This window comes from Urocitellus parryii, chromosome 1 (assembly GCF_045843805.1).
Source record: "Urocitellus parryii isolate mUroPar1 chromosome 1, mUroPar1.hap1, whole genome shotgun sequence".
Lineage (NCBI taxonomy): Eukaryota > Metazoa > Chordata > Mammalia > Rodentia > Sciuridae > Urocitellus > Urocitellus parryii.
Window position 1 is genome coordinate 1,868,693 of NC_135531.1, and position 26,203 is coordinate 1,894,895.

Genomic DNA, 26,203 nt, shown 5'->3' on the forward strand with positions numbered 1-26,203 from the left:
CCATGCAGGCACCTCCTCCTCCACCACCACCACCACCTCCACCACCTCCTCCTCCTCCCATCCTAGCGCCCGCCCCAACCATGCAGGTACCTCCTCCTCCACCACCACCACCACCTCCACCACCTCCTCCTCCTCCCATCCTAGCTCCCGCCCCGCCCATGCAGGCACCTCCTCCTCCACCACCACCACCACCTCCACCACCTCCTCCTCCTCCCATCCTAGCGCCCGCCCCAACCATGCAGGTACCTCCTCCTCCACCACCACCTCCTCCTCCTCCACCAGCAGGTTCTCCAAGACCACGTCCTCCTCCACCTCCTCCTCCTCCTCCACTACCACCTCCATCACCTCCTCCTCCTCCCATCCTAGCGCCCGCCCCGACCGTGCAGGTACCTCCTCCTCCACCACCACATCCTCCACCACCTCCTCCTGTCCTAGTGCCTGCCCTGCCCACCCTGGGCACCACCACTACCACCACCTCCTCCACCACCTCCTCCTCCTCCACCACCTCCTCCACTACCTCCTTCACCACCTCCTCCGCTACCTCCTTCACCCATCCTCCACCAGCTCCTCCTCCACTGCCACCACCACCACCACCTCTTCCACCTCTACCACCTTCACCACCACCTCTTCCACTACCTCCTCCTCCACCACCACCACCTCTTCCTCCACCACTATCTCCACCACCTCCTCCATAATCACCACCTCCTCTTCCTGTCCTAGCGCCTGCCCTGCCCACCCCGGGCACCACCACCACCACCACCACCACCTCCTCCTCCACCACCACCTCCCCACTATCACCACCACCACCACCACCACCACCTCCTCCTCTTCCACCACCTCCTCTCCTCCCATCCTCGTGCCAGCCCTGCCTACCCCAGGCACCACCACCACCACCTCCTTCCACCACCTCCTCCTCCTCCCGTCCTCGTGCCAGCCCTGCCTACCCCAGGCACCACCACCACCACCACCACCACCACCTCCTTTATCTTCTCCAACCACCTCCACCACCACCTCTTCCACTAGCTCCTCCTCCAACACCTCTACCACCTTCTTTTCCACCACCTCCTCCTCCACCACCCCTCTTCCTCCACCTTTCTCCTCTTCCATCTCCACCTCCTTCTCCTCTTCCACCTCCACTACCACCATCTCTTCCACCACCACCACCTCCATCACCTTCACCACCTTCACCATCTCCACCACCTCCTCCTCCACCACCTCCTCTTCCTGCCATCTTAGCACCCACCCTGGGCACTACCTCCTCCACCACCACCTCCGCCACCACCTCTTCCTCCACCACCACCAAAACCTCCTTCACCACCACATCCTCCACCACCTCTACCACCTTCACTACCACCTTCACCACCACCTCCACCGCCTCCTTCTCCTCCCTTCCTAGCGCCTGCCTTCACCCACTCTGGGCACCACCACCTCCTCCACCCATTCTAGTGCCTGCCCCGCCCACACTGGGTGGCACCACCACCACCACCTTCTCCTCCAGTCCTAGGGCCCGCCCTGTCCCCTATCCACCATGGTCCTGTGGATGCAGCTCAAGTGCCCTGTGTGAAGTCTGGTGCAGAGCCTGGTGTCCTGACCCTGCACTGGTTCCAGAGGTCAGGTGGGCACAGCCGGGGTAACACCAGGACAGACATAGGCAGGCAGGCTCTGCTCAGTTTCCCATGGATGCAGGTGGTCGGGTGCCACTGTGGTTCCTGCGAGGAGCAGTTGTCTGTGATCATGAAAACTGCACAGGAAATGCACTTCACTTGCTGCTGTTCATGCATCCAAAGTGGGCCCAGGGCACCAGGGGTCTGCTGTGTGGCTCTCAGCACACCCTCCGGCAGGGTGTCACCTCCGAGTCAGGCTGTCCCTGTGCAAGGCCAGGTGGAGGGAGATGAAGCCTCTTGGAACATGTGTTCTCTGTGAAGTCAGGCACAGGGCCTTCCTGAGCACACCAAGTGTCCTCCCAAACACAAGTCATGGGGAGAGGGGCGGCTGCCGGCTTCAGCAAGAAGTGCCAGTGCTGGGGCCGGAGAAGAGGTGGTTGCAAAGTGCTCTGTGACAGTGCAGCACGTGGGTCCCCAGCGTCTGGGTGGGCACCAGCAGAGAGGTGCAGGGTCAGGAGGTGAGTCTCACACTTGTCTCGCCCAAGCAAGTGTCTTCCCCGGGTGAGGAGGTGCAGGACCGGAGCTTGGCCTGCAGGGGCTGCGGCGGCTCCACCGAGAGAGGCCGTGAGATCCCTCCCTCCCGAAGCCTGTCTGCCAGGATTATGGGCTTTCTCTCCTGGGGTTGCTTTTGAGGATAAAGCCAATCGGTGGCCTGCTGGTCTGTGAGAATTTCTTCCAGGTGTAAGAAAAGCCCGCGTTTTGTGATGCCTCATGCTACCGCATACCAAAAGTTTTCCAGAGCTGCAGCCAGCGCACCTATTCCAAGTGGCCCTGGGCGCAGCCCACAGGGTGGGGGCTGTGTGGACAGTATGTCTGCCTGGGTTGATGCAGTGGAGAGGGAACTTGCCAGACACACAGGAGTGCCCATCACATCACTGCGTAGGCTTTCCCACCACACTGCTCTGAGAAAACCCCAAACAAAAACCGCAGACCCCCGCTCAGCTCAGGACACGGGAACACTGGGCCTGGTGTTCAGGTGCAGAGACCTTGGCTGGCGTAGGAAGCTGGGCTCTGGCCAGCAGGGCCTGTTGCAGGGGCCCACATCCTCCTCGGATGTTGTGGTTTTAAGAAACCCCTTGAGACTTTTGGGGCTGGGGTTCCTCCCGTGAGCCAAGCCATGGGCACCCACCTCTCCTGGCACTTTGTGTGGGGAACCCCACGGCTGAGGCGGGTCACACCCCGAGGTTCCTTGCTAAGGCCGCCTTCCCAGGACATGCTGCCTTCCCACAACGGGACAGGTCCACCACAGACTCGGCAGTGGACAGTGCTTCCCCTTCAGGTGTGTCCCCAGGAGGGCAGCTGTGGCCCGCAGGGTGACTTGACAGTGTCACCACGGTGACCTCCAGGAAGCCCATGCCAGGGTCCCCATTCCTCTGCGCCCAACACCTTGCCGTCTGCCCACCTGCTGCAGCGAGCAGCACTCTGGTCGGGCCTTCCCTGGTGCAGACTGCGGGTCGAGCCCCGGGCTCCTGGGGCTGCTGCCCAGCAGTGAGGCCCTGGCCGGCCTTCCTCCTGGCCAGGCCGGCAAGGACCCAAGCCCCCGGGCTGAGCTGGTGGACCTGTCCTGCGACAGCCCCTCCGAGAGGAGGGAGGATGAGCACATTCCTCCCACTGCTGGACTCTGTTCAATGAGACTCGTGAAATTCTCCCAAACCTCAGGTTTCATAGGACTTTATTCTACAAACAAAGTCATACAAAGACAAGGGATCTATAAAAGGAAACCATGAAGTCGATTTTGGATGGCTGCAGTGACAAGGCAGGTTCACAAAGGAAAAGCCGGCTGGGGCAGAGCTGCAGCCCGGCTCCCCAGGCCCTTCCTGGGACGAGGCAGGGGCCTTCCACACGGCTCGGCTCAGTCCAGGCAGGCCCACTGCCTGTGTGGGACATGAGCCGAACAGTGGTCACTGGCGAGCTGACCCCCCCTGTGCCCTACAGTGCCTTTGCCCTGACCTGGACTCTGTGGACGGGCTGATTCGCTAGGGAGCCCTGGAAGCCAGAGGCAGCCCAGGGCCTGGGTGTGGGACCTCCGAGGAAGCAGGCTCTATGGACAGTGGGGTCATCCCCAGAAGGCCCCAGGGTGTTTAAATAAATAAATAACCCACGCAGTGGACAGCGAGGCCAGCAAGGCCAAGTGAGCCCACAGCCTGCAAACACAACTGACCTAGAATCGGAAAGCTCAAGGTAAAGTGCAAACCAGCAGCAGGTGGTGAGGGTGCCCAGCTGTTGCTGCCTAACCACGCCCAGCAGGGGGCTCGTCCAGCTGAGGCTGCCTTCTCCTTCAGAGGGCAAGGGGTGGGACAGCACTCCACTCTGCACGTGGGCCATGTGCAGGGTTCCCGGCTCTTAGGTCCCTGCATACCCCCACTGCTGGCCACTCAGGGCAGCAGGCGCACACTGGCAAGGCCCTGTGGGTGCTTAGGAAGAGCAGCTGGGACCCCCTGGGGGAGCCCAGAAGGGACGCAGCTGGCACTCACACCTCCACCGGGACACAGGCTCTGTCCAGCACCCTGCCCAGTGTGCACTGGCCCAGCTGTTCATGGGAGGCACGGAGCCACACTGACATTCTGCCCTTGGCCCAGGGGACAAGTATGCTCTGTCATAAGTGTTCTGTGTGGGGTGTCCATGACATGCGAAGTCACAGTCTGGCTGAGGCTGGGCAGTGGACAGTGGTCAATCCCAGGTTGCTGGGTACATGGAGCTCTGCCCTGGACGGATACAGGGGGCTCTCCAGTCACTTGCGCGGCCCCTCTCAGCACTTCCTAGAATGTCTTCTGTGTGGAGGGAGCCCAGGTGGTGGCTCTAGAAACTTCTGTAGGAAGCCAGGTCCAGCAGGTCAGGTGGCCTGAGCGACATCTGTCAGTCTGAGCTGGGCTGGCACCGTCCTCACCCCATGCCTAGGAGTAGATGGTGATGACCTCCCGGCCACCGCCCCTGACCAGAAGCACCCTGTTCAGCCCCTCGGTCAAGACCTCGAGAAACTCCATGTCTGGGTGAGAGTTAAGGCCAGGCAGGTCTCACCTGGGCCACGTGCAGGGGAGACCCTCTATGACAACGCAGAGTACACCTGGGAAGGGGCCGAGACCAGCCAAAGAAGACCCCGTGCTGGGGGCGGGATGGGGGACTCCAGGGAGTGGGGAGGACATGGAGGGGCTGCTGGTCAGGAAAGAGAAGGAAGTGGCCACCAGTCCCACTGCAGACCTCAGCCAGGTGACCGGGTCAGAGCCAGCACCCAGAACCCAGGGTCTGTCTGACCCAGAAGCCAGGAGATGCCCACCCCACACACCTGGGCACAGGCTGGCCGCAGTCTTGAGGGAGCATGACAACAGCTGAACTACTGAGCTATGGTCAGCGGACATGAGCTTCCAGCCCGGGGACATGAGCTTGCCTGCCCTCCTGAGCAGGACAAGCTGAAGCTCAGGATGGCCCAGGGTACAGCAGGCAAGATGTCCTACCTGGGTGGGTGAGGGCTGCCCCCACCCCCACCGGGCCGGGTGCTCAGGGCTGGCTTCTGTTCTGTTCTCTCCTCGCCCTAACTCCATCATGGGCCAGCCACAGAAAGCACCATATGGACTCGCTACTGTCCAGGCCCAGTGTCCACACCACTTGCTGTAGCCTAGCACTGCCCCCCAGTGTAAGCCAAGAGCACCTCATGGGGCAGCACTGCCCTGGCCCCCACTGGCTCAGCCGCAGCGTCCTCTCTCCAAACCCTGGAGGGCCCCATCCCACCTACCCACGCCTACTCTCAGGTCTATGCCACCCACAGGGACCAGCCCACTCCCCTTCTGTCCCAGGCTTCCCCCAGCTCCAGGGGCAGTGCAGGGTATGTGCAGGGGGACCATGTGGTCTGGCATGGTGACCCCAGGTGGGCCCCTGCCTACTTGCCTTGGGGGCCTCTGTTTGGACAAGAGGCAGCACAAAGCCCAGCCACAGCCCCTAACTCAGAAACCACTGGACAGCCCCCACGGTGCCCACGTCCCTGCAGGCAACATCACAGGAAAGGATACAGTTCTCATCCCCCTGCCGGTTTTTGGGGGGCCCCGGCATGTTCAGCAGGACCAGCTGGGCGTCCTGGGACTTGTTGAGGACGACACCATTGAGCTTCACGGCCGTGTGCATCCTCCTGACGTTGGACTGGTCCCTGCGGGAGGGGCGGCGGCAGTGGGCAGGAGGCCTTCAGCCTGGCTGACCCACCCCTGGCTCCTGGTGCTAGGCAGGGCAGGGCCAGGAGGATTGTGGCCCCAGGGGTCCCGGGGGGCAGGCCCCTAGAAGCGCTGGGTGGCAGGCAGGCGGCTCTGGAGCAGCAGGAAGCACCTGCCGGCATTCTAGACTGAGCGCCACTACCACAGGCCTCTAGTCTACGCAGCGGCTGGCGACTACAGAAGCACAGGACACCCACAAAGCAGAGCTCGCAGAGGAAGCAGGTGCGAGGGAGCGGCTGTCCTGCAGGCTTGGGAACGGGCCACGGGCCTGTGCCTCTCGGGTCTGACGCGACCCTGCTGAAACCCTGGCTGAGTGGGTCCAAACGGAGCAGAGGCTCTGGGTCTGGGCAGGGCCGGTGCTCAGGAGGGAAGCGCCCACAGTACCCCAGCTGACAAGCAGCCACTGCAGAGCGGCCACTGGTAGGCCCTGCAATGTGGACAGGCTCAGCAGAGCACCTGCAGCCACACCTGGGCCCCTCCAGCCCCGGCCTCAGCCCCGGGGCCACGCTGCACCTTGGCGGATGGTGGACAGGGCTTCCAGCCTTGGTGGTGCAGGCCAGGTCTGCCCGCAGTGCATTCCCACCGAGTGCTGGTGCTGCGTTCCTCAGCGTCCCTGGTGGCCAGGCCCAGGGGTGGCCATGTAACTCTGGGGCACTGTAGACTGGCACAGGCACACGTAGGCACCCAGAGAACAGAGGCCTCACCTCTTTGTTTACCCACCCTCGACCAGGAGGCCACAGTCCCTTCTCTAGGTAGCCTGGGTCAGCCAGCTGCAGAACTGGCCCTCCCAGAAGCCACGTGGAGAAGCCCTTCCACAGAGGACTCCTGCCGCGGTGTTGGTGTCTGTGCTAGAAAACCCAGCCGACGTGCTGACCCTGTCATGGGGTGGGACCTGTGCAGGCCTCCTCCACAGCCTTGTGCAGGTCACTTGTGCCCCAGACACAGACGGCCAGGCAGGGCCACCAGTAGGTCAGGGAAAGGCCCCGTGAGGTCCTGTGCTAGCACCCTCTGATCAGCTCGACCAAATACAAGCCTCAAGCCAATACATCTGCTGACACCCACCACCCACCTGGAGGAAAGAAGGCAGCAGGCCCCATCCCCTGGAACCTGGCCCGGTCACAGTCGGTCTCCCCATGGCACCGGGAGGCCTCCACAGAACCCCGAGTCCACAACCCTGGGGGCAGTCACTGTGTGGGCAGGCGGGACTCCAGAAGGGCAGGGCGTGCGTCACAGGACTTCCTCAGCCTCAGAGGCCAGGCTGGGTTCCCAGGAGGTGGCCCGTGGAGGTCAGAGGCCAGGAGAGGCCCTCTGCTCCCAGTGACTGCAAACCCACAACAGGACACCTGCAGGGACCTCTGCACCTGGTGGCTCTCCAGACCTGGATCCCCAGCTGGGAGCCACAGGGGCGGGACAGGGTGGCCAGGGGCAGAGGAGATGAGGAAGGTCCACGCCAGCAGGCACACGTATGCACACTCGCATACACCAACACGCTCTTACACCAGCATGACACAAACAGAGGTGTGCACATGGGTTCACATGAGCGTGCACACAAAGTGTGCTCCAGAGATGCAGTGAGCCGTCAGCACACCTCACATCTAGACTGACCCAAAGGGGGGCCTGGCCTTGACCTTCCAGAGCATCCTAACCCTCCCAGCAGAGGCAAGCCCAAGACTGGAAGGAGTCTCATGTGTGCATGGTGTATGTGTGTGTGCTGGCACGTGTGTGCATGCATGGGCGCACACGCAGGCACCCAGGTGTGTGCACGTGGGCACAAGGAGGGCAGGGGTCAAACATGCTCCGGCACCTACTGTTTCTAACTGAGCCATCTGAGGCACCTTCAGACTCACAGACAGCAGGGCGGGGGGCTCCCCACATCTGCTGGCCTCGCTCCCAGTGCCCCCCCCCCCGGCCTCTCCCGTCGCATGGCTGAGGTGCCCTCTCCAGTGCCCAGCTTTGACACTGCCCTGGGCACCACCTGCCTTAAATCCAGCAGCCTAGGAGGTCACTGTAGAGGGGATGAGGACCGGCAGACGGGTGGAGGGGCAGAGCAGCAGCCCCAGGCAGGTCCTGCCAGGATGGCCCTCCTGAGACTGGCGGCCTGGACCCCAGCTGTGGGCTCACCACCTCAGACCCCTGGCCCTGGTGCTCCTCGCGAGCCCGACCACAGCGGGACTCAACCCACACCCGCTCCCTGGAGATGACGGAGGACGCTCCCGAGGGGTGGTCTGGCTGGGGGTGTGGGTAGGGTCACTCCTGTGGCAAGCACACGCCCACCCCGTGCGCCCTCAGGACCAGCCTCGGGCTGCCTCAGGGATCACTCAGGGAATGACGTTCAGTAGGCCCAGGGCCATTTTGAGGAGTGGGCTACACAGGACACACAGGGGCTGAGCACAGACATGCAAGCAACTGGACCGAGGTGGCCCACGTAAAGCGGTGGCAAAGCCGTGAACTTACAGGTTTCCCCATTCTCTAGAGGAAGAAAAACACGGAGAGCACGTTACTCCACGGAACCCCTGCTGACCACGCCCAGGCTGCACCCCCAGCAGCAGAAGTTGTCCTGGGCCCCTCTGGGGCCCCCCACAGGGCAGGTAAAACCCCTCTGCCCTCCTTGAGAACCCGGGCCCTGAGGGTCAGCTCCACCACTGCAGGCTCAGCCAGCCACGGCTGGACACGGGACCGAGCCACATCTGCACCCCCCGGGGACCCACTGCAGCCCTAAGGGCCTCGGCCAGGCCCAGGGCTCTGGGCACAACTCGGGGAGAGGTGGCCCAGAGGCCTGCTGGAGCTCTCGGCTGGTGGAAAGTCAGGCACAACTGAGGGGCTGCAGCCGCGTGCGGCCATCACCAGAGCAGGGCAGCCCCAGGGCTCAGACCTGCCTCACCGCCCAACCCACTGGTGCTGAAAGGCAGCAAGAGGAGTCTCTGTGAACCTGCGGGCCCTGGGGGGGCAGGCGGGACGCCCGGGGCAGGGGCTGCAGGGCCTGGCTCTGCCCGAGGCCTCACGACACTCACGGCTTCAGGCTGAAGAGGTCCTTGAACCCAGGGGTGCTGGCCTCCTTGTTCCTGTGCTTCTCCGCAATCAGCTTCTCCTTCGTCCAGGTCATCTGCACCTTGTCGGGCACCTGGGGCCTGGTGGCCGCCGCGGCATGGGACGCAGTGTTCCTGTCGTGGATCAGCTGGGCCTGGAGGGTGTGCAGGGGTCAGCACAGCCAGAGGCTCACCAGAGCTACCCAGTGGACAGCAGCTGATGAGCCAGGCTGGCCATGGAAAAGGACTTCAGAGCAGTGGCCCGGGATCCCCGGTCACCCCAGCCCTGGGACAGCAGTCCCCCGGCTCTCAACGCTGCTCACTCCTCCCGTCTCTGAACCCCCCAGCCTTGCCTCCCTGTCCTGGCCCCCAAAACCGCATGGAGCTGTGGCCAACCACAGAGGGCCAGCCAGGTGCTGGGGCAGGGCCGTCGCATGACTGGTGACCGCAGGGAGCTGACGCTGACCCCACAGAGCATCACCCCCTCTTACCAAACCTCTGATGCAGGGCTAGGGTGTGAGGCCTGGCAGGTGAGTCCGCGGAGCCCAGGGAGGAGACTGCCTCTCAGGCAGAAGTCACGCTGCTGGCCATTCCAAGTGTGGAGTGGCCAAGAGATGCCAATGCTCAGGCACCACCCTGAGGGCACCGGAGGCCAGCACCTCACCAACACCCAAGCCCCAGGCTGTGTGCCACACGCACGGTTATCCATGCAGCCCGGGCCACGTGTGGCTCACCTGCCCAGCACTCCTGCCAGACTCCACGGGCTTCTGGGGGGGCAGGGGGCACTTCCCTGACCACTGCCCTCACCCCCACAGACGCCTTCCTGTGTGCATTCCTGGACGCGGAGCCCACGCGTCTGGGAGGGTCTGGCTCGGGCCCCACACACCTCTCTCTCCCGCTCGTTCTTGGAGAGCTGCATCTGCTTCAGCATCTGGGACCTCTGCTCCATCACCAGGGTCTTCTCATAGGTGAACGCAGAGATGTCGTTCTCAACCTAGAGGTGCACAGCACGCAGGTGAGCAGAGCGCCCCAACAGCAGGCGCATGGGGTCCCTGGCGCTCTGCGGCCTGAGCTGGTGAGCAGCTGAGCCCGAGCCCTGCAGGGCCCCTGGGGACCTGCTGAGCCCGAGCCCTGCAGGGCCCCTGGGGACCTGCAGCTGGGCCCAAGCAGCTGGGGTAGTGTGTGGAGCCGAGTGTCAGGTGTGACCGGCAGTCACAGCAGCCAGGCTCTGCTGCCCTGTGCCCTCCCAGGGACCTATCTCTACTCCCTGACCCAGCACCCAGGGCACAGGGTCCTGGACAGGTCATCCAGCTGGTACCTCGGGGCTCACCAGCAACTGGTGCGGCTTTCTATGACACGCAAGCTCACACCACGAGACCCACAGGGGACGGCACTTAGTGCCACTGCCCAGGGACCCTGGGTTCCGCTCCACGTCCAGAGCAGCCCTGCCCACTGCGCTCACTCAGAACTGCCCATCATCCTGAACCATGGCCGTCAAAGGGCCCCACTCCATCAGCTGATGATGTCATCTTGGGCCACTGGTGGGGCACAGGACAGTGGCCCTCTGCGGCACTCTGAGGCAGCCGGCATTGCAGGCTGAGGGCTGGGTGGTCACGCCCACAGGTGCTGCAGGGTCAGGGGTGTGGCTGGCTCTGCCTGCCTCCCTGCCCAGCCCCTGTGGTCCTGAGGCCTCATCTCCTCCCAAGCAGCTCTTGTGACATGTGTGCCACTGTTCAGAGCAGCTGGACCCAGAGGGCAAGCCCATAGCCAGGGCTGCGTGAGCTAAGGCCACCATGCAGGCGGCTAGCTCCCAGCAGCTGGATCTTGTCCTGACGCAGATGTGCAGTCCTGGACAGCGAGCCCCGTCACGAGAACAGGAAGGGGCACTCAACCTGCTCCCGGCCTCGGAAGCTCCTTCAGAGCAGGGGGAGAACCACCCAGGGACAACACTGCCCCATGGAGACCGAGAGAAAAACACCAAGGGTCATCAGTGATGCCCGAGGAGATGCTGACCTCACTCGAGATCAGAGGTGCAAATCCAGACAAGATGCTGGAGGCTGTCGGCCAGCACTGGACCTCCGTACCCGCAGCAGGGGCCTCCCCACATCACTGCAGCGGGAGCAGAGCCCCTCGGGGGCAGTTCCATGTGGTCCCCCCCAGCAGCTCTACTCCAGACTGGACTGCAGACTCGCCCGAGCTGGGCAGGCCCCATGCTCACTGGGCGTCACCCAGGATCAACAACCGGGAATTGTTGGTGTGACTGCAAAACCGCTACCCCACCCCCCAAGGGCAACCAGAGGCTCTGGGGGTCAGGCGCCTCACTGCAGGCCACAGCAGTGCAGGGCACCTAGGGTCCAGGGGCCGTGGCTGGGACAGATGCCCCCGTGGCCCAGGCCGCCTCCACATCTCGCTCTCTGGAGGTGCCTGGGACTCAGTAGACACTGTCCACCAAATGACCCATTTGTCCTACACCTTGCCCCAGGCTGACCTCACTGACTGATGACCTGTGCGGACAGAGATGGCTGGTTATTTCCAGCTGTGGGACCGTGAGGCCATCTCCCACAGGTGGCCACACCCAAGGCCTGAGCAGGCTGGAGGCCAGGGGCAGGGAGCACCACAGGTTGCCTGGTGAGGAGGCGTACCTAGGCCACAGACATCAGCCAGAGGCACTGGGGACATTGCACTGTCCCTGCGAGCCCAGCTCCGCCAGCCACACCCAGCCCCATGGCGCCTCAGGCCGGCGGCCACACGCACCATCTCCACCACCTCCACCTCGGCGCTGATCCTCAGGTGGTACAGGAACACCTGCAGGTCCTTCTTCATCTGGATGCTGTTGTCGTCCACCTGGGCCACTGTGAAGATGCGCATCCGGCACTTCCGCCACACCTGGGACAGAGCAGGGGTCCCTAGACCTGGGCAAGCCCTGCCTGCCCCAGCTGCCACGTGCATGGGGAGCCTGGCAGGCATGGCCAACCCCATGCTCCCCGGGCACAGCCCACCTTGAACAGGCACAGCTGCCACCCCACACCTCGGACTAGGCCCACCTGTGTGGGCACACCCATCCCCCGCAATGTCCACCTGTTTGTTATGACCCCACCTTGTGCTGGCGCAGCAGGAAGGGCAGCAGCATGAGCGTGCCCCCCACCCCGCCCCCGGGCACTGCCCACCTTGTGCTGGCGCAGTAGGAAGGGCAGCAGCATGAGCGTGCCCCCCACCTGCTCCCGGGCACTGCCCACCTTGTGCTGGCGCAGCAGGAAGGGCAGCAGCATGAGCGTGCCCCCCACCCTGCCCCCGGGCACTGCCCACCTTGTGCTGGCGCAGTAGGAAGGGCAGCAGCATGAGCGTGCCCCCCACCCCGCCCCTGGTCACTGCCCACCTTGTGCTGACACAGCAGGAAGGGCAGCAGCATGAGCGTGCCCCCCACCTGCTCCCGGGCACTGCCCACCTTGTGCTGGCGCAGTAGGAAGGGCAGCAGCATGAGCGTGCCCCCCACCCCGCCCCCGGGCACTGCCCACCTTGTGCTGGCGCAGTAGGAAGGGCAGCAGCATGAGCATGCCCCCGTCATGCACTATCCACCACACGTCGATGCTTCCCTCACTGAAGCGTTCCTGGTTTTGCGGGAACAAGTCGATGTTCTTGGCTACCAGCAAGGCCTGCTGGGCCGCTGTGGTGTCACGGACAGTGTCTGTGGAGAGAAGTGGCAGCAGCAGGTCACTGAGGGTGGACTGACCCACGACCGCATGGAGGCAGGGTCTCCATGAAGCCCCCGCCCAGGGCAGGCATTGAAGGGCCCTCACATCACCGGGTCCTCCTGGCCCAGATGCAGACACTATGTGTCACAGGCTGGGGACCCCCAACTTGGGGACAGGGCTCCAGGGAGGGGAGAGCCTCAAGACTGCCCAGTGGCCATTTACTTGGCTGGTGACAGTGTGGCTCAGGCCTTCCATGGCCCCAGGGAACACGCTCGGGCCTGGAGACTGAGACCCGAGTGGGGAGGGACCACACCCAGCAGGGCTGCGGGGTGCTGGCTACCACACCCACCGACGAAGTTCTTCCAGGAGAAAGGGTTGTCCTCCTGCTTCCAGGACCCGGGCCAGGCCATGAGCACCGTGTTGTGCTTCATGCCCCCCAGGCCGGCAGACTGGATCAGGTGCGACATGCCGTCCCGCAGGTTGGAGGACACCACCAGCTGGCAGAAGCCCTTGGTCTTCTCCAGGCCCATCAGGAACCGGATGTTCTGCAGGAGACGGAAGGGATGCCTAAGAGCGGCCAGACCAGCACGCACCAGGGGCCCCCACGGGACCCTGGCCTGCAGCCATCAGCTGTGCACGAACAGTGAGGAAAATGGGCACAGCAAGCAGGTGTGCACGACACCACCAGGCACAGGTGCCGAGGAGGGTCACCTGCCCCCGGCGGTTCTTCAGAGCTGCGTCGCCCCACATCACCATCAGGGGATCTGGGCCCCGGGCCACATGCCCAGCACACTGACACTACCCGAGTGGGTCAGCAGGACCTAATGACTTCTGCAGAAGAATGCGTGGGGGTCCAAGAACAAGAAGCTGGACAACACCACTTCACTGCCTTTCTGCCAGGGCTGCGTCTGCCCGGCAGCGACCCCCAGCAGCCAGACGTCAAGGGGAGGCTGGACACGCACGATTCATGATATGTGCCCCTAAGCGTGGCTCCTGCCCTAGCCGTTGGACTCCTGGGACCCATGGGGCTGGGCTCTGGCAGGCTGGCTCCAAACTCGTGCTCCTGGTCCTCCCAGCCTCGCCCTGTGGATCAGTAGTGCCTGCCACAGGGACCCGCTGTCCACATCTCCAGCAGAGAGACCCTCCGAGTCTCAGGACACCCAGGGGGTGCAGAGGCAGGACTGGATGGGACTGCGGCTGAGCTGACGCAGCAGCAGTTGGACCTTTTGGTGACATCTCAATGTCATGAACATTTTGCACACGAGATGTGAACTTGGGGGGTCATAAAGTGGACTGTAGAGGGTTAAATGGTGGCCCCAAAAGAGATGGCCATGTCCCAACCCCAGAACCTGAAGATGTGACCTTATTTGGAAGGTGTCCTTGCAAACGTGGCTGGAACTCTCATGGTGGGAATGCCGATCACCTGCCTGGACCCGAGTCCAGCAGCAAGTGTCCATGTAGGAGTCGGCAGAGATGGACACAGAGAAGGGCTGGCAGCAGGGAAGACGGAGGCCAGACTGGAGGGACCAGCCTAGAGCCAGACCCGGCAGGAAGCAGTCTCGGGGCGCAGCCTGGCCACCCTGCACCTCAGACACTGTCTGCAGACCCTCGACAAGCTACTGCGGGCCACGTGAGGCTCACGTGGGGGCCGGGGCCACGGCCACCTCTCTGCCTCCTCTGTGCAGTTCCAGCTGCCACCTGCACCAGCCCTGCAGTGACATGACTGGGCTTCACAGCTCACCGGGGCTCCCCAGCCACGTACCCAGCAAAACCCTCCCTCTCCCTCCCACCACCTCCAGGCCTACTCTCTGGATGCCTCTGTCACACACCGACCCCCCAGGGCAGGGCAGAAATGTGGGGACCACAGACACGCTCCCCCTGAGAATTAGCTCAAGTCAAAAATCGCCCAACACGCTGCCAAGGGGAGCCGGCCGTGGGCAGCCCGGGGTCTTCAGGGATGGAGCAGGACGCCCACCAGCCATGTCTCAGCCAGGAGGCCACCGGAGTGCATCGGTGCCCCTGCCGCAGGCTCTGGACAGGTGTCCACAGGCAGGGTTCTGGGCTAGGTGAGCAGAGGGACCACACCACGCCCTCTCCTCGTGCCGGCAGAGCAGGGAAGAGGGCTTTGACACCAGGGTTCCACGAGTCACACGGAGCAGAAGCTTTTGTGACTTACAAACTTTCTGAAATCCTTCTCGATTTTATGCCACTGACTTAAAGTCGGATTAGAGCACACAGCTCCTAGGGAAAGCATGTCAGCCCCTGACGCTGGCTGGGGACAGATGGGCCCTGGACGGCTGCTTCCTGCCTCTGCTGATCAATGAGGAGGCCAGCTCTCAGGGGGCCGGTGCCTTCCTACTACGGCTCTCAGGGCCACCGGCCTGGGCCTCCCCTTGAACCAAGCACATCCCCCTCTCAGGCCCTTTAAACACCTGAGCTGCCCAGGACGAGGTGTGGCGCACGGCAGACACTTGCGTGAGGCCCTGGTGCCGGCCCCCACACCCAAGAAGAAAGGCCATGCTCAGGTATGGGCCCAGGCCGTTCCTATAAAGGGCCAACTGTTGGGCCAGATGCAGGGAGCCACCAGGCTCAGCCACCAGAGGAGCCCCCGGGGACCCGACAGGAGCCGTCAAGCTCTGGGACAACAGCCCTGGGTTAACTCTGGGTTCACAGCAAGGGCAGCCGGGGTCCAGACCCACAGAGTGCCATGAGCTGAGCGCCACTGGCCTCTCCTGCCTCCCCCAAGGCTCTGAGCCTTGGAGTGGCCCGAGGCTGGTGGAGCGGCGATGCCTGACCTCAGCAGCTCCCCAGGCTTGTCCACAGCAACCCTCTTCCCAGTCTCCCCTCCACAGGCCACCAGCCTGGACTGAACTGAGTGCTGGGCTGAGCACGTGGACAGCAGAGGGCGCCCTGAGGACATGCCAGCAAGATCAGGCACTCCTGGCCCCCAGGGAAAAGGTGGACACACCTACTGACCCAGAGGGAACAGTGGAAGGGCCTGAGCTGGTCTGCACCAAGGCTCCACAAACAGACCCAGTTCCAAATGACACACATCACAGGGAGGGGCCAGCAGGTGACAGGACCCGGGCTGCAGAGGCAGCCGAGGCAGGTAGCCCCTATGCCTTGAGGTTTGTGGCTCCCCCAACACACAGGTGCAAAGGTAGGAAATGAAGAACCGTCGTGGGAACCCAGGTGTCACAGAGCCACCAGACCAGGGCCAGCAGGAGTCAGCACAGCACTGAGCCCGGGAGGTGCAGGTCCCACACCCCACTCTGTTCACGGAGCTGGGATGGGCAGAAGCGGGCAGCAGAGGCCTCACTCGGTCAAGCTGGTGGTCCAGACCCCGGAGGAAGGTTGGGCTGTGGCGAGGGGCTCCAGGTGCAGAGGTCAAGGCTGGGCAGCCCCTCGGGGTCTCCGTGCAGCCCCTCGGGGTCTCTGCGCTGCATAGGACTGGGTCCCTCCGGTTCTCACGCCTGCCCGTTCAGACCTGCAACCTGCCCTTGTGACGCGAATGGCCACGCGGCACACAGGACTGTTTCCCCCGTCGAGGCAGAGGGCACACTGGTGGCCCTCCGTGTGCCACACCCCGTCCTCTACGCACACAGCCACCTGCCCACGCACCTCCTCAGCCTGCTGGGCCTCCAGGTGCTGGTCCAGGTAGGTGCCCTCCAGCACTGAGCCCACGATGGTGAGGCCCTTGCCGGCCTTCAGCTGTGAGGCGAAGGACAGCAGGCGGGGGTGCTTCACACAGCGCTGAGCGTCCAGGTTCAACATCACCAACACCTGGGGCCTGAGGGACAGCAGTGACCATGGAAACATGTAGCTGGACTCAGCCATCAACGGGAAGGGCAGGGGGCGGGTGCCAGGCTGTGTCTGAGGTTCCTGGAGCATGAGGCAAGGCCTCCACTACTGGCCACGCAGGCCAGAGCCTGCAGGGCAGGTGACAGCTCCTGGAGGTGAGGTGGTCCACAGGGTGAGCGCAGAGCCAGCCGCCACACCCAGAGCAGGGACCAGCAGGGACACTCTGCCCTTCTCCAGCAACTCTGCAGTTCCTCTCTGCCCCCCCTCCTCTCTGCCCTCCCTCCTCTCTGCCCCCCCTCCTCTCTGCCCTCCCTCCTCTCTGCCCTCCCTCCTCTCTGTCCTCCCTCCTCTCTGCCCTCCCTCCTCTCTGCCCCCCCTCCTCTCTGTCCCCCCTCCTCTCTGTCCTCCCTCCTCTCTGCCCTCCCTCCTCTCTGTCCCCCCTCCTCTCTGTCCTCCCTCCTCTCTGTCCTCCCTCCTCTCTGTCCTCCCTCCTCTCTGCCCTCCCTCCTCTCTGCCCCCCTCCTCTCTGCCCCCCCTCCTCTCTGCCCTCCCTCCTCTCTGTCCTCCCTCCCCTCGCCCTCCCTCCTCTCTGCCCCCCCTCCTCTCTGCCCTCCCTCCTCTCTGCCCTCCCTCCTCTCTGCCCCCCATCCTCTCTGCCCTCCCTCCTCTCTGCCCTCCCTCCTCTCTGCCCTCCCTCCTCTCTGCCCCCCTCCTCTCTGCCCCCCCTCCTCTCTGCCCCCCTCCTCTCTAACCCTGCTCCTCTCTGTCCCCGTTCCTCTCTGTCCCCCCTCCTCTCTGCCCCCCTCCTCTCTGTCCCCGTTCCTCTCTGCCCTCCCTCCTCTCTGCCCTCCCTCCTCTCTGCCCTCCCTCCTCTCTGCCCTCCCTCCTCTCTGCTCCAGTTCCTCTCTGTCCCCCCTCCTCTCTGCCCCCCCCTCCTCTCTGCCCTCCCTCCTCTCTGTCCCCGCTCCTCTCTGCCCTCCCTCCTCTCTGCTCCAGTTCCTCTCTGCCCCCCTCCTCTCTGCCCCCCCCCTCTCTAACCCTGCTCCTCTCTGCCCCCCCTCCTCTCTGTCCCCCCTCCTCTCTGCCCTCCCTCCTCTCTGCTCCAGTTCCTCTCTGCCCCCCCTCCTCTCTGTCCCCCCTCCTCTCTGCCCTCCCTCCTCTCTGCTCCAGTTCCTCTCTGCCCTCCCTCCTCTCTGCCCCCCCTCCTCTCTGCCCTCCCTCCTCTCTGCCCTCCCTCCTCTCTGCCCTCCCTCCTCTCTGCCCCCCTCCTCTCTGCCCCCCCTCCTCTCTGCCCTCCCTCCTCTCTGTCCTCCCTCCCCTCGCCCTCCCTCCTCTCTGCCCCCCCTCCTCTCTGCCCTCCCTCCTCTCTGCCCTCCCTCCTCTCTGCCCCCCATCCTCTCTGCCCTCCCTCCTCTCTGCCCTCCCTCCTCTCTGCCCTCCCTCCTCTCTGCCCCCCTCCTCTCTGCCCCCCCTCCTCTCTGCCCCCCTCCTCTCTAACCCTGCTCCTCTCTGTCCCCGTTCCTCTCTGTCCCCCCTCCTCTCTGCCCCCCTCCTCTCTGTCCCCGTTCCTCTCTGCCCTCCCTCCTCTCTGCCCTCCCTCCTCTCTGCCCTCCCTCCTCTCTGCCCTCCCTCCTCTCTGCTCCAGTTCCTCTCTGTCCCCCCTCCTCTCTGCCCTCCCTCCTCTCTGCCCTCCCTCCTCTCTGCTCCAGTTCCTCTCTGTCCCCCCTCCTCTCTGCCCCCCCCTCCTCTCTGCCCTCCCTCCTCTCTGTCCCCGCTCCTCTCTGCCCTCCCTCCTCTCTGCTCCAGTTCCTCTCTGCCCCCCTCCTCTCTGCCCCCCCCCTCTCTAACCCTGCTCCTCTCTGCCCCCCCTCCTCTCTGTCCCCCCTCCTCTCTGCCCTCCCTCCTCTCTGCTCCAGTTCCTCTCTGCCCTCCCTCCTCTCTGCCCCCCCTCCTCTCTGCCCTCCCTCCTCTCTGCCCTCCCTCCTCTCTGCCCTCCCTCCTCTCTGCCCCCCTCCTCTCTGCCCCCCCTCCTCTCTGCCCTCCCTCCTCTCTGTCCTCCCTCCCCTCGCCCTCCCTCCTCTCTGCCCCCCCTCCTCTCTGCCCTCCCTCCTCTCTGCCCTCCCTCCTCTCTGCCCCCCATCCTCTCTGCCCTCCCTCCTCTCTGCCCTCCCTCCTCTCTGCCCTCCCTCCTCTCTGCCCCCCTCCTCTCTGCCCCCCCTCCTCTCTGCCCCCCTCCTCTCTAACCCTGCTCCTCTCTGTCCCCGTTCCTCTCTGTCCCCCCTCCTCTCTGCCCCCCTCCTCTCTGTCCCCGTTCCTCTCTGCCCTCCCTCCTCTCTGCCCTCCCTCCTCTCTGCCCTCCCTCCTCTCTGCCCTCCCTCCTCTCTGCTCCAGTTCCTCTCTGTCCCCCCTCCTCTCTGCCCTCCCTCCTCTCTGCCCTCCCTCCTCTCTGCTCCAGTTCCTCTCTGTCCCCCCTCCTCTCTGCCCCCCCCTCCTCTCTGCCCTCCCTCCTCTCTGTCCCCCCTCCTCTCTGCCCTCCCTCCTCTCTGCTCCAGTTCCTCTCTGTCCCCCCTCCTCTCTGCCCCCCCCTCCTCTCTGTCCCCGTTCCTCTCTGCCCTCCCTCCTCTCTGCCCTCCCTCCTCTCTGCCCTCCCTCCTCTCTGCCCTCCCTCCTCTCTGCTCCAGTTCCTCTCTGTCCCCCCTCCTCTCTGCCCTCCCTCCTCTCTGCCCTCCCTCCTCTCTGCTCCAGTTCCTCTCTGTCCCCCCTCCTCTCTGCCCCCCCCTCCTCTCTGCCCTCCCTCCTCTCTGTCCCCCCTCCTCTCTGCCCTCCCTCCTCTCTGCTCCAGTTCCTCTCTGTCCCCCCTCCTCTCTGCCCCCCCTCCTCTCTGTCCTCCCTCCCCTCGCCCTCCCTCCTCTCTGCCCTCCCTCCTCTCTGCCCTCCCTCCTCTCTGCTCCAGTTCCTCTCTGCCCTCCCTCCTCTCTGCCCCCCCTCCTCTCTGCCCTCCCTCCTCTCTGCCCTCCCTCCTCTCTGCCCTCCCTCCTCTCTGCCCTCCCTCCTCTCTGCCCCCCTCCTCTCTGCCCTCCCTCCTCTCTAACCTTGCTCCTCTGTCCCCGCTCCTCTCTGTCCCCGTTCCTCTCTGTCCCCCCTCCTCTCTGCCCAGGGTGGGGCCCACTCACCTCCAGTTCTTGGTGTGGGGTGGCCCGTGCTCCAGGCGCAGTAGGGCGTAGCGGGCAGCGTTCAGGGACAGGCCCCTGATGCCGTCTCCCCACTCCTTCTCAGCCCTGTGGGCAGAGCGGGTGCTGGGCCCAGCAGTGCCTCTGGCAGGGCACCCGTGGGGTCTCTGCGACCCTAGTTAACAGAGGCTCTCGGAGGCAGACAGGGACATGGGGACCCTGGGGGAACAGGGAGGCGGAAGCAGCAGGGACCAGCCCCCTGCGTGGGACTGACCAACAGTGCCATCAGGGACAGAGGGCAGTTCAAGTGAAGGAAATGGTGCTCTGAAGAGCAGACAGTGACCTTGGGCAGAGCTGGCCAGGAACCCCAGCCCCTGTCCAGCTGCCAGGAAAGAAAGGGAGGACAATTCTGCCCTGGCACCCACCTCCATCAGGGCCAGGTGGGCCATCCAACAGGCTGGGTCTCCTGGGAAAGCCCAGGGGGCCAGCAGCCAGGGTACAGAAGGGGCGGGACCTGACTACAATAGGTCAGAGTTCAAGAGGAAGAAGGTCACCACGTGGGGCCACGGAGGCTACCTCACTTTCTCAGGCAGCCCACTCTGTGCCAGGCTGGTTCCGGGACTTTGGACAGGGACAGGGAAGCCACAGAGGCAGGTCACAGCTGCGCGGGGCGCCACTCACCCGCGGTACTCAATGTACTTGTAGATGCAGCCGGCGATGAGCATGGCGAAGAGGGCATAGTACCAGGAGCAGATGAACATCAGGGCCAGGCACAGGCTCATGCCGAGGAAGGACAGTGTCCTGGGGGGCACACAGCTCAGGTGCCGCTGCCCACAGGAACTGCCCTTCCCTTTATGACCCTTCATCTGTGCTAGGAAAACATGCTGGCCACCTGCCTGTCGGGCCCTCCCAGTCCAGGCTGACCACAGGTGGGCCCAAGGGGCCCACATGTGTCCTGGGGTGGACAAAGAGCATGGAGGCAGACAGGCCACAGGCTCTGGGCTTTGAAGGCTGGTTTTGCAGGGCCACGGGGGCCCTGGGCCCAGGCCACCGCCAGCCTGGAGGCATCCTTACCAGTGGTAGTACTTGAAGCGTGGACGCCAGTTGGGTGTTCGCAGCAGGGTCTGCACAGCGCAGGCCAGGTTCACAAACATGTAGCACATAAGGAAGAACCTGCAGCAGGTGGCAGCACAGGGGCCACCGACCACTCAGCCCATGGTGGCCCCAACCAGCTGCCCTGTCCAACTCTGCTCACGACTGCACTCCTCGGGGTCCCCGGTCCACACCATGGTCCCCCCACCATGGGAGTCTCACTCATCCCCAAGTCCAGCTCCAGTAGCTGACCGGCCTCGTGGACACATCCCGCCCTGCCACCGATAGCCACGTGTGGCACAGTCCTGGTGTCCACCACAGCAGCCTTCGGTCAGCCACGCAGCCTTGGTGACCAGACAGCTCGGCACCCACGTGACCCTGTGGCCTGCTGCCCTGCTGTCTCCTGCACCTTCCCGAATGCAGGTAGCCCTGTGCCCTCACGGGCCACTCACATGGACAGGATGGGGGCCACACTGTCCAGGGAGGCAATGAGGATGCCCATTTCACAGATGAGGGTTGTGAGCAGCAGGGCCCAGGTGGGCTCCCCGTTGGCCTTCCCATGTCCGAACACCTACAGGAAGGAGGCACGTGGGCTGGGGGCGGGAAAGGTCTCCCTCGGGTGAGCCACCCAGTGCCCGCCAGCAGGGGCCGCCAAAGACGCAAGACCAGAAGCCCAACCTCCACAAGGCCAGGACAGACCACCTGGGCCCAGGAAGAAGTCCCAACAAGGAGAGGCCCAGACAGCCAGCCCATGACACCTCGAGCTCAGACGTCAGCCTCCAGAGCTCAGAGAAAACCATCTTTTCTCCTGTGTGTGCACGTGCGCTGGGGCCCGGGGACCACTAAGGACGGACCCAGGTCCCACTCGTGCTGGACAAGTACTACCGCTGACTGTCCCGTGACTTTCTGTTTTGAGGTCTGACTGCAGGTGTGTTGCAGCCCTGTGGCCCCAGTCACTCCTCTGCATGCCACCGACTTCCTATGCTCTGCAGGAGGGCCCCAGACACCCAGGCCCTGGCTGACGTGCAGTGGGACAGCAGGAGTGTCCCCCTCAGGCGAGGAGGACCAACATGGGCCTCACGGCTGCTCGCAGAATAAGTCTCAGAGGCATCTGCAGGCCTGGAGGGCAGGGGCTGCTCTGCCCACCACACCACACACTTAGCCCCGCATCCAGAGGGAGAGTGACCGCTGGCTGGGGTGGAACACGTGTCTACTCTCCTTACCCTAAGGATTAGGGTTGGGGTGAGGGAGCAGACCCCCAGGGACCCTCACACACAGGACCCTGACCTGCCCAGGGCCCCTTCCCTCAGCAAGGCACCCGATGTCCACCCACCACAGCCTGGGCCACGGGCTCACCTGCAGGAAGGGGACGATGCCATCACGGGCGATAGCCTGCAGCAGACGGGGCGCCCCAGTCAGGCTCTGCAGGCCAGCACCACAGGTGGAGAAGAAGGAGCCGATGACAATGACCCAGGGGGACGGCCAGGCCAGCATGCCGATGACCAGGTTCCCTTGCAGGGCTTCCCCAAACCTGTGAGCAGGCAGGGTGGGCAGTTGGTACAGCTTCCCAAGGGCGAATCGGAGACCCTGACTCCAAGTGAGTGGGACTGGTGGAAGGGCAGGGGGTTCCTCAGGAGGAGAGTCAGGCCCAAGACCCCTCCCGACCAGAGACCCCACCAGGACCCTGAGGGTTTCTGGTGTCGAGGGCACCGCTCGCTGCCGGGCCACGCCTCACGGGCCGGGCAGCACCAGCCTCCTGTCGGCAACCCAGCAAGGCTCCAGCTCACTGCTCCCCACCCAGCAGCCGCGCCTCACCGTCCTGGACCTGCCCCCACGCCCCAGCCCGCCAGGCACCGTGGCTGCACCCCGCGGCTCCCCAGGCTCTGGGCCCAAGCTGGGGCCTTGTTAGCGCCTCGCTCAGGCCGAGGGCGCCCACCCCCAGCATAAGGCTCTCAGCTCAGAAGTGGAGCCGAGACGCTCTGGGAAGGTTGATTTTAAAGCTGAAACCGCCCTCAGGAAAGAGGGTGCTGACCACACACGCCTGCCCAAGCCTCCGTGGAAACCAACGCACTTATCTCGCAAGACCACGCCTTCAATGCAGGCCCCAAAGAGCACTATGCAGGAGAGATCTGCAGCCAGGTCAAGGTCGGTCAGTCCAGAGGGACAGCACAGCAGGCCGCGGGGGAGGGGGGCCCACTGGCCAGCAGGGCCCATCCCAGGCTCCAAGTGGGCCTCCTGGGCCAGTGTTCCCAGAGTCCCGACCCCACACCCTGACCCACTGCTGTGCCCAGACCCCATGGTCTTCAGTCCTCCCCTCTCCATCTCTGTCGGGCTCCCAGGGGTCAGGGTGAGCTTGGCCTGCAGTGTGTGTGTGCTCTGGGGAACAGCAGGAGACCTGGCAGGAGGTCAGACCTCGGCTGGAGTCCTAGCCCACCCGGGTCAGTGTGCCCACCAGTCACCATCAGCTGTGGCCACACATGTCCCGTCAGACATGACAGTGTGGGTTGCCAAGCCAAAGGTCAACATCGTGGCACATGGCCACCCTGAGGGAGTCCAGCTGTCGCGCTTGGTGGGGCGCATCGCACCACAGCACCCACAGCACCAGGGAGGGCAGAGGCACGGCCAGGACCCCCCGGACCTGGACAGCCCCCCGGGCTGCTGCTGTGTAAGTGGGGAGGCCAGGGTCCACTCAAGGATACAGATAAAAGACGTGGTGATGATGGCCAAGATGGTCCCCGTGGGGATGGACTTCTGGGCGTCCCTGAGGTCCCCGGAACGGTTGGATCCTGCCATGATACCTGCAGAGGCAGACAGGAGGAGGGACGTGACAGGCAGCCCTGGCGAGGCACGCCCGAGGCCCTCAGCAAGGGCCAGCCAGGCCACAGCTGCCCCCACAGGCACCCGAGCGGCTGCACTATGGACGAGCTGGCCCAGAGGGCCCAGGCCTCCTCTCTCCACTCCGCAGGATGGCTGCTACAGGGGCCAGGCTGAGGACCCCAGCTGCCCTCCGCAGGAGACGGAGGTCCCAATAACCTCCTCCAAGCTGCAAAGCAGGGCCAGCGGGTCCCCAGCATGCCCAGGATCCTGCCACCTCGGTTCACCCTCGGTCCCAGGTCACAGACTCCAGAAGACGGAGCCCAGGGCTGACTTGCAGCCTGATGACACCAGGGTTGCAGGGATGGCCCTGAGACAGCTCCGGCCATGCCAGGCTGCCCTCAGCCCTCTCCCACCAGACCCCCGGGAGCAGCCACCCAGGGCCTGACGCTGCCCCAGCTGCACCAACAGCTGCACCGCAGCCTGTGTGTGGGGAAGCCCAGCTGCGTGGGTCCACGCACCCACAGGCGCGCCTGGCTGGCCTGCACCAAGAGGGCACTGCAGGGCCGTGCAGACCCGGGTGGGCGCCCACACCCAGCAGCCACCTTGGGCCACTGAGCTCGTTCCTGGGGGCTCTGCGCTGGCGGGGGAGAGGAGCACAGGGAGGACAGGAGGCTCACCCGTCACGGAGGGGAAGTAGATGCCCACGAGCATGGTGAAGTAGGTCATGATGTCCGTGAGGACGTACGGCAGCCCGCTGGCCCGGCTCTCCTCGGACACGGGCACGGACGGCACGCCCTCCTTCTCCACAAAGGCCCCCTTGTCCGAGTACGCGCTCCACAGGTTATCTGCAGGAAGAACAGGTCAGGCCAGGATACGTCCTCCGAGATTCTGGAACCCTCAGTCAGGGCTCCTGGGGCCACACAGGCCACCACGGAGGTCACCATGGAGGCCTGGGAAGGCTCACACTCTCCCCAGGTCACCTTTAAAGGAAGATGCCCAGGGGAACCACATCTGGGAACCCCCTCCCCAAACCTGAGCCAAGACTGCAGCAGCAGGAAAGCTCACACATGCCCACTAAGTGCAGGAGGACCCAGGGCCTGCACAGTGCTGACCAGGTGCTCCAGGGACCCCACTCTCCGCAGACCTCCCAGGCAGACCCCAGCTGGGCCAGCACAGGCTCATGCCACCTGCATACACTGTAGGCCCTCCCCACCGGGGAACTTCATGGCCAGATTTGCCCCTCTGTGCCCCACAAAGCCCCCGCCGAGGCCTGTTCAGAGGGCCGCCTCCTGGGGGCTGAGCACAGGCTCCAGCATGGACACAGACAGTCCCAGCCAAACACGGCAGGGCGGCCGCAGCCCAGTGCCAGCTCATGCTGTCCCCCACACACCAGGCCCGTCCCCGGGGCAGGGGCACAGACAACCACCAGCCTGGAGCCAACTTGCTGGCCTAACACCCATGTGGCTTCTTTGGCTCGGGGAGGGTCGGGGGCCGCACAGGAGCCCACAGGCTGGCTGGCAGCAGCTGGGGAGGGCTGGCCATCCTGGCCATGTCCACAGGAGAGCACCCGCACCCTTCCCTGGCCGGACCCGCCCTCCTTACCCAGGAGGACGCCGCTGGCCACACCAGGGATGCCCTGGATCTCAGTGACATTGTTCTGCACAAAGTACTCGTCGCAGGAGGCGCTGGGGCTGGAGCTGTTGCAGAAGAGGCTCCAGAGTGCGGTGGTCACCGTGCCGTTGCTGACGACGTGCGTCTTGGCACAGGCCTCGAAGGTGCGCTTTGCCAGGGTGCGGTTCCCGAGGAGGCAGACCCTGCACGGGGAGGCAGACCCCCCATCCCCCCACTTCCACAGCTGACCACAGGAGTCTCCCGAGGCTCTGATGTGCCACAGCCAGCATGGCAGCAAGGGCCACACACCAGGGTCAGCACCTACTCCAGCTGCAGCACCTCAGGTCTCTTAGGGGCCGCCCAGCCCAGTGCCAGGGTCCAGTCCAGTCCTGCCCCAGTCCCTACCAGCCCAGGCCCTGGGCCCCACTTGGCCAGCCCACAGGGCCAGTGCTCCACAGATGGGTGGTGGCCGTCCTACAGGCCCACTTGCTCTCTGACACTGGCCACCCCCCGCCACCTCCTCATCCACGAGGGAGACAAGGAAAGGGCCCAACGGGAGGGCCTTCCATGAGGGTGCAGGAAGACTCGGGAGAAGCCCGCTGCCCAGTGGTCCACAGGGCTGCCGGCCACCAGTGGTGAGCCGGGCCCGCACCAGCCTCCGTCCCTATGATGTGCCCAGACCCGCTCCCTGCACAGGGACCGGCTGCACCCAGCTTCCTCCAGGGAAGGAGGGACCCCCAGGGCCACGCCTGGAGAGCAGCCGAGGCCTGGGCTGAGGGCAGAGGCTGCAGAACCCGAGGGCCTCCCCCGCCAGGGCCATGGCCAGCGGCCCCCACTCACGGGATGTCGGGCGGGTCGAAGGCCGTCTTGATGACACCGGCATAGATGGCCAGGATGGAGAGCACCACGCAGGCCAGGAAGACCAGGGCCAGCTTGTTGACGTACTTCACGCCCACGAAGACCACCATGGCCATGAGGGCCAGCGTGCAGCTGCCGTACACGCGCATGTTGTTCAGCAGCGCCGCGGCCTCGCCGCCCGTCTCCGTGGCCTGGAAGACGGCCGCGCTGGGGGAGATGTAGGTCTGCAGGGAGCGAGGCAGCTCAGCAGGGCCCGCCGGCCCAGAGGGCCCC

At 64.6% G+C, this 26,203-nt stretch overlaps 1 protein-coding gene across 4 annotated transcripts in view; it reads right to left on the reverse strand.

Annotated features, from left to right (window-relative positions):
• Window positions 1-3,364: 3,364 nt before the first annotated feature.
• The window catches only part of Slc12a7 (solute carrier family 12 member 7), a 47,388-nt gene continuing 24,549 nt past the window's right edge, over window positions 3,365-26,203 (reverse strand). For 2 of the 4 annotated variants that reach the window (XM_026381514.2, XM_026381512.2), the window contains exons 7-25: window positions 25,913-26,154; window positions 25,064-25,275; window positions 24,139-24,306; window positions 23,344-23,442; window positions 22,716-22,773; window positions 22,001-22,175; window positions 21,097-21,215; window positions 20,627-20,725; window positions 20,234-20,353; window positions 19,556-19,660; window positions 16,203-16,371; window positions 12,931-13,126; window positions 12,405-12,574; window positions 11,644-11,775; window positions 9,776-9,883; window positions 8,875-9,044; window positions 8,318-8,332; window positions 5,669-5,802; window positions 3,365-4,650 (exon numbers count right to left, since the gene is read on the reverse strand). In XM_026381514.2, the coding sequence (XP_026237299.2) occupies window positions 4,559-4,650; window positions 5,669-5,802; window positions 8,318-8,332; window positions 8,875-9,044; window positions 9,776-9,883; window positions 11,644-11,775; window positions 12,405-12,574; window positions 12,931-13,126; window positions 16,203-16,371; window positions 19,556-19,660; window positions 20,234-20,353; window positions 20,627-20,725; window positions 21,097-21,215; window positions 22,001-22,175; window positions 22,716-22,773; window positions 23,344-23,442; window positions 24,139-24,306; window positions 25,064-25,275; window positions 25,913-26,154 (2,583 nt within the window). In that variant the 3' untranslated portion in view covers window positions 3,365-4,558. The remainder of the gene's footprint in view (window positions 4,651-5,668; window positions 5,803-8,317; window positions 8,333-8,874; window positions 9,045-9,775; window positions 9,884-11,643; window positions 11,776-12,404; window positions 12,575-12,930; window positions 13,127-16,202; window positions 16,372-19,555; window positions 19,661-20,233; window positions 20,354-20,626; window positions 20,726-21,096; window positions 21,216-22,000; window positions 22,176-22,715; window positions 22,774-23,343; window positions 23,443-24,138; window positions 24,307-25,063; window positions 25,276-25,912; window positions 26,155-26,203) is intronic. The other 2 variants (XM_026381515.2, XM_026381513.2) reach the window with 1 other exon arrangement.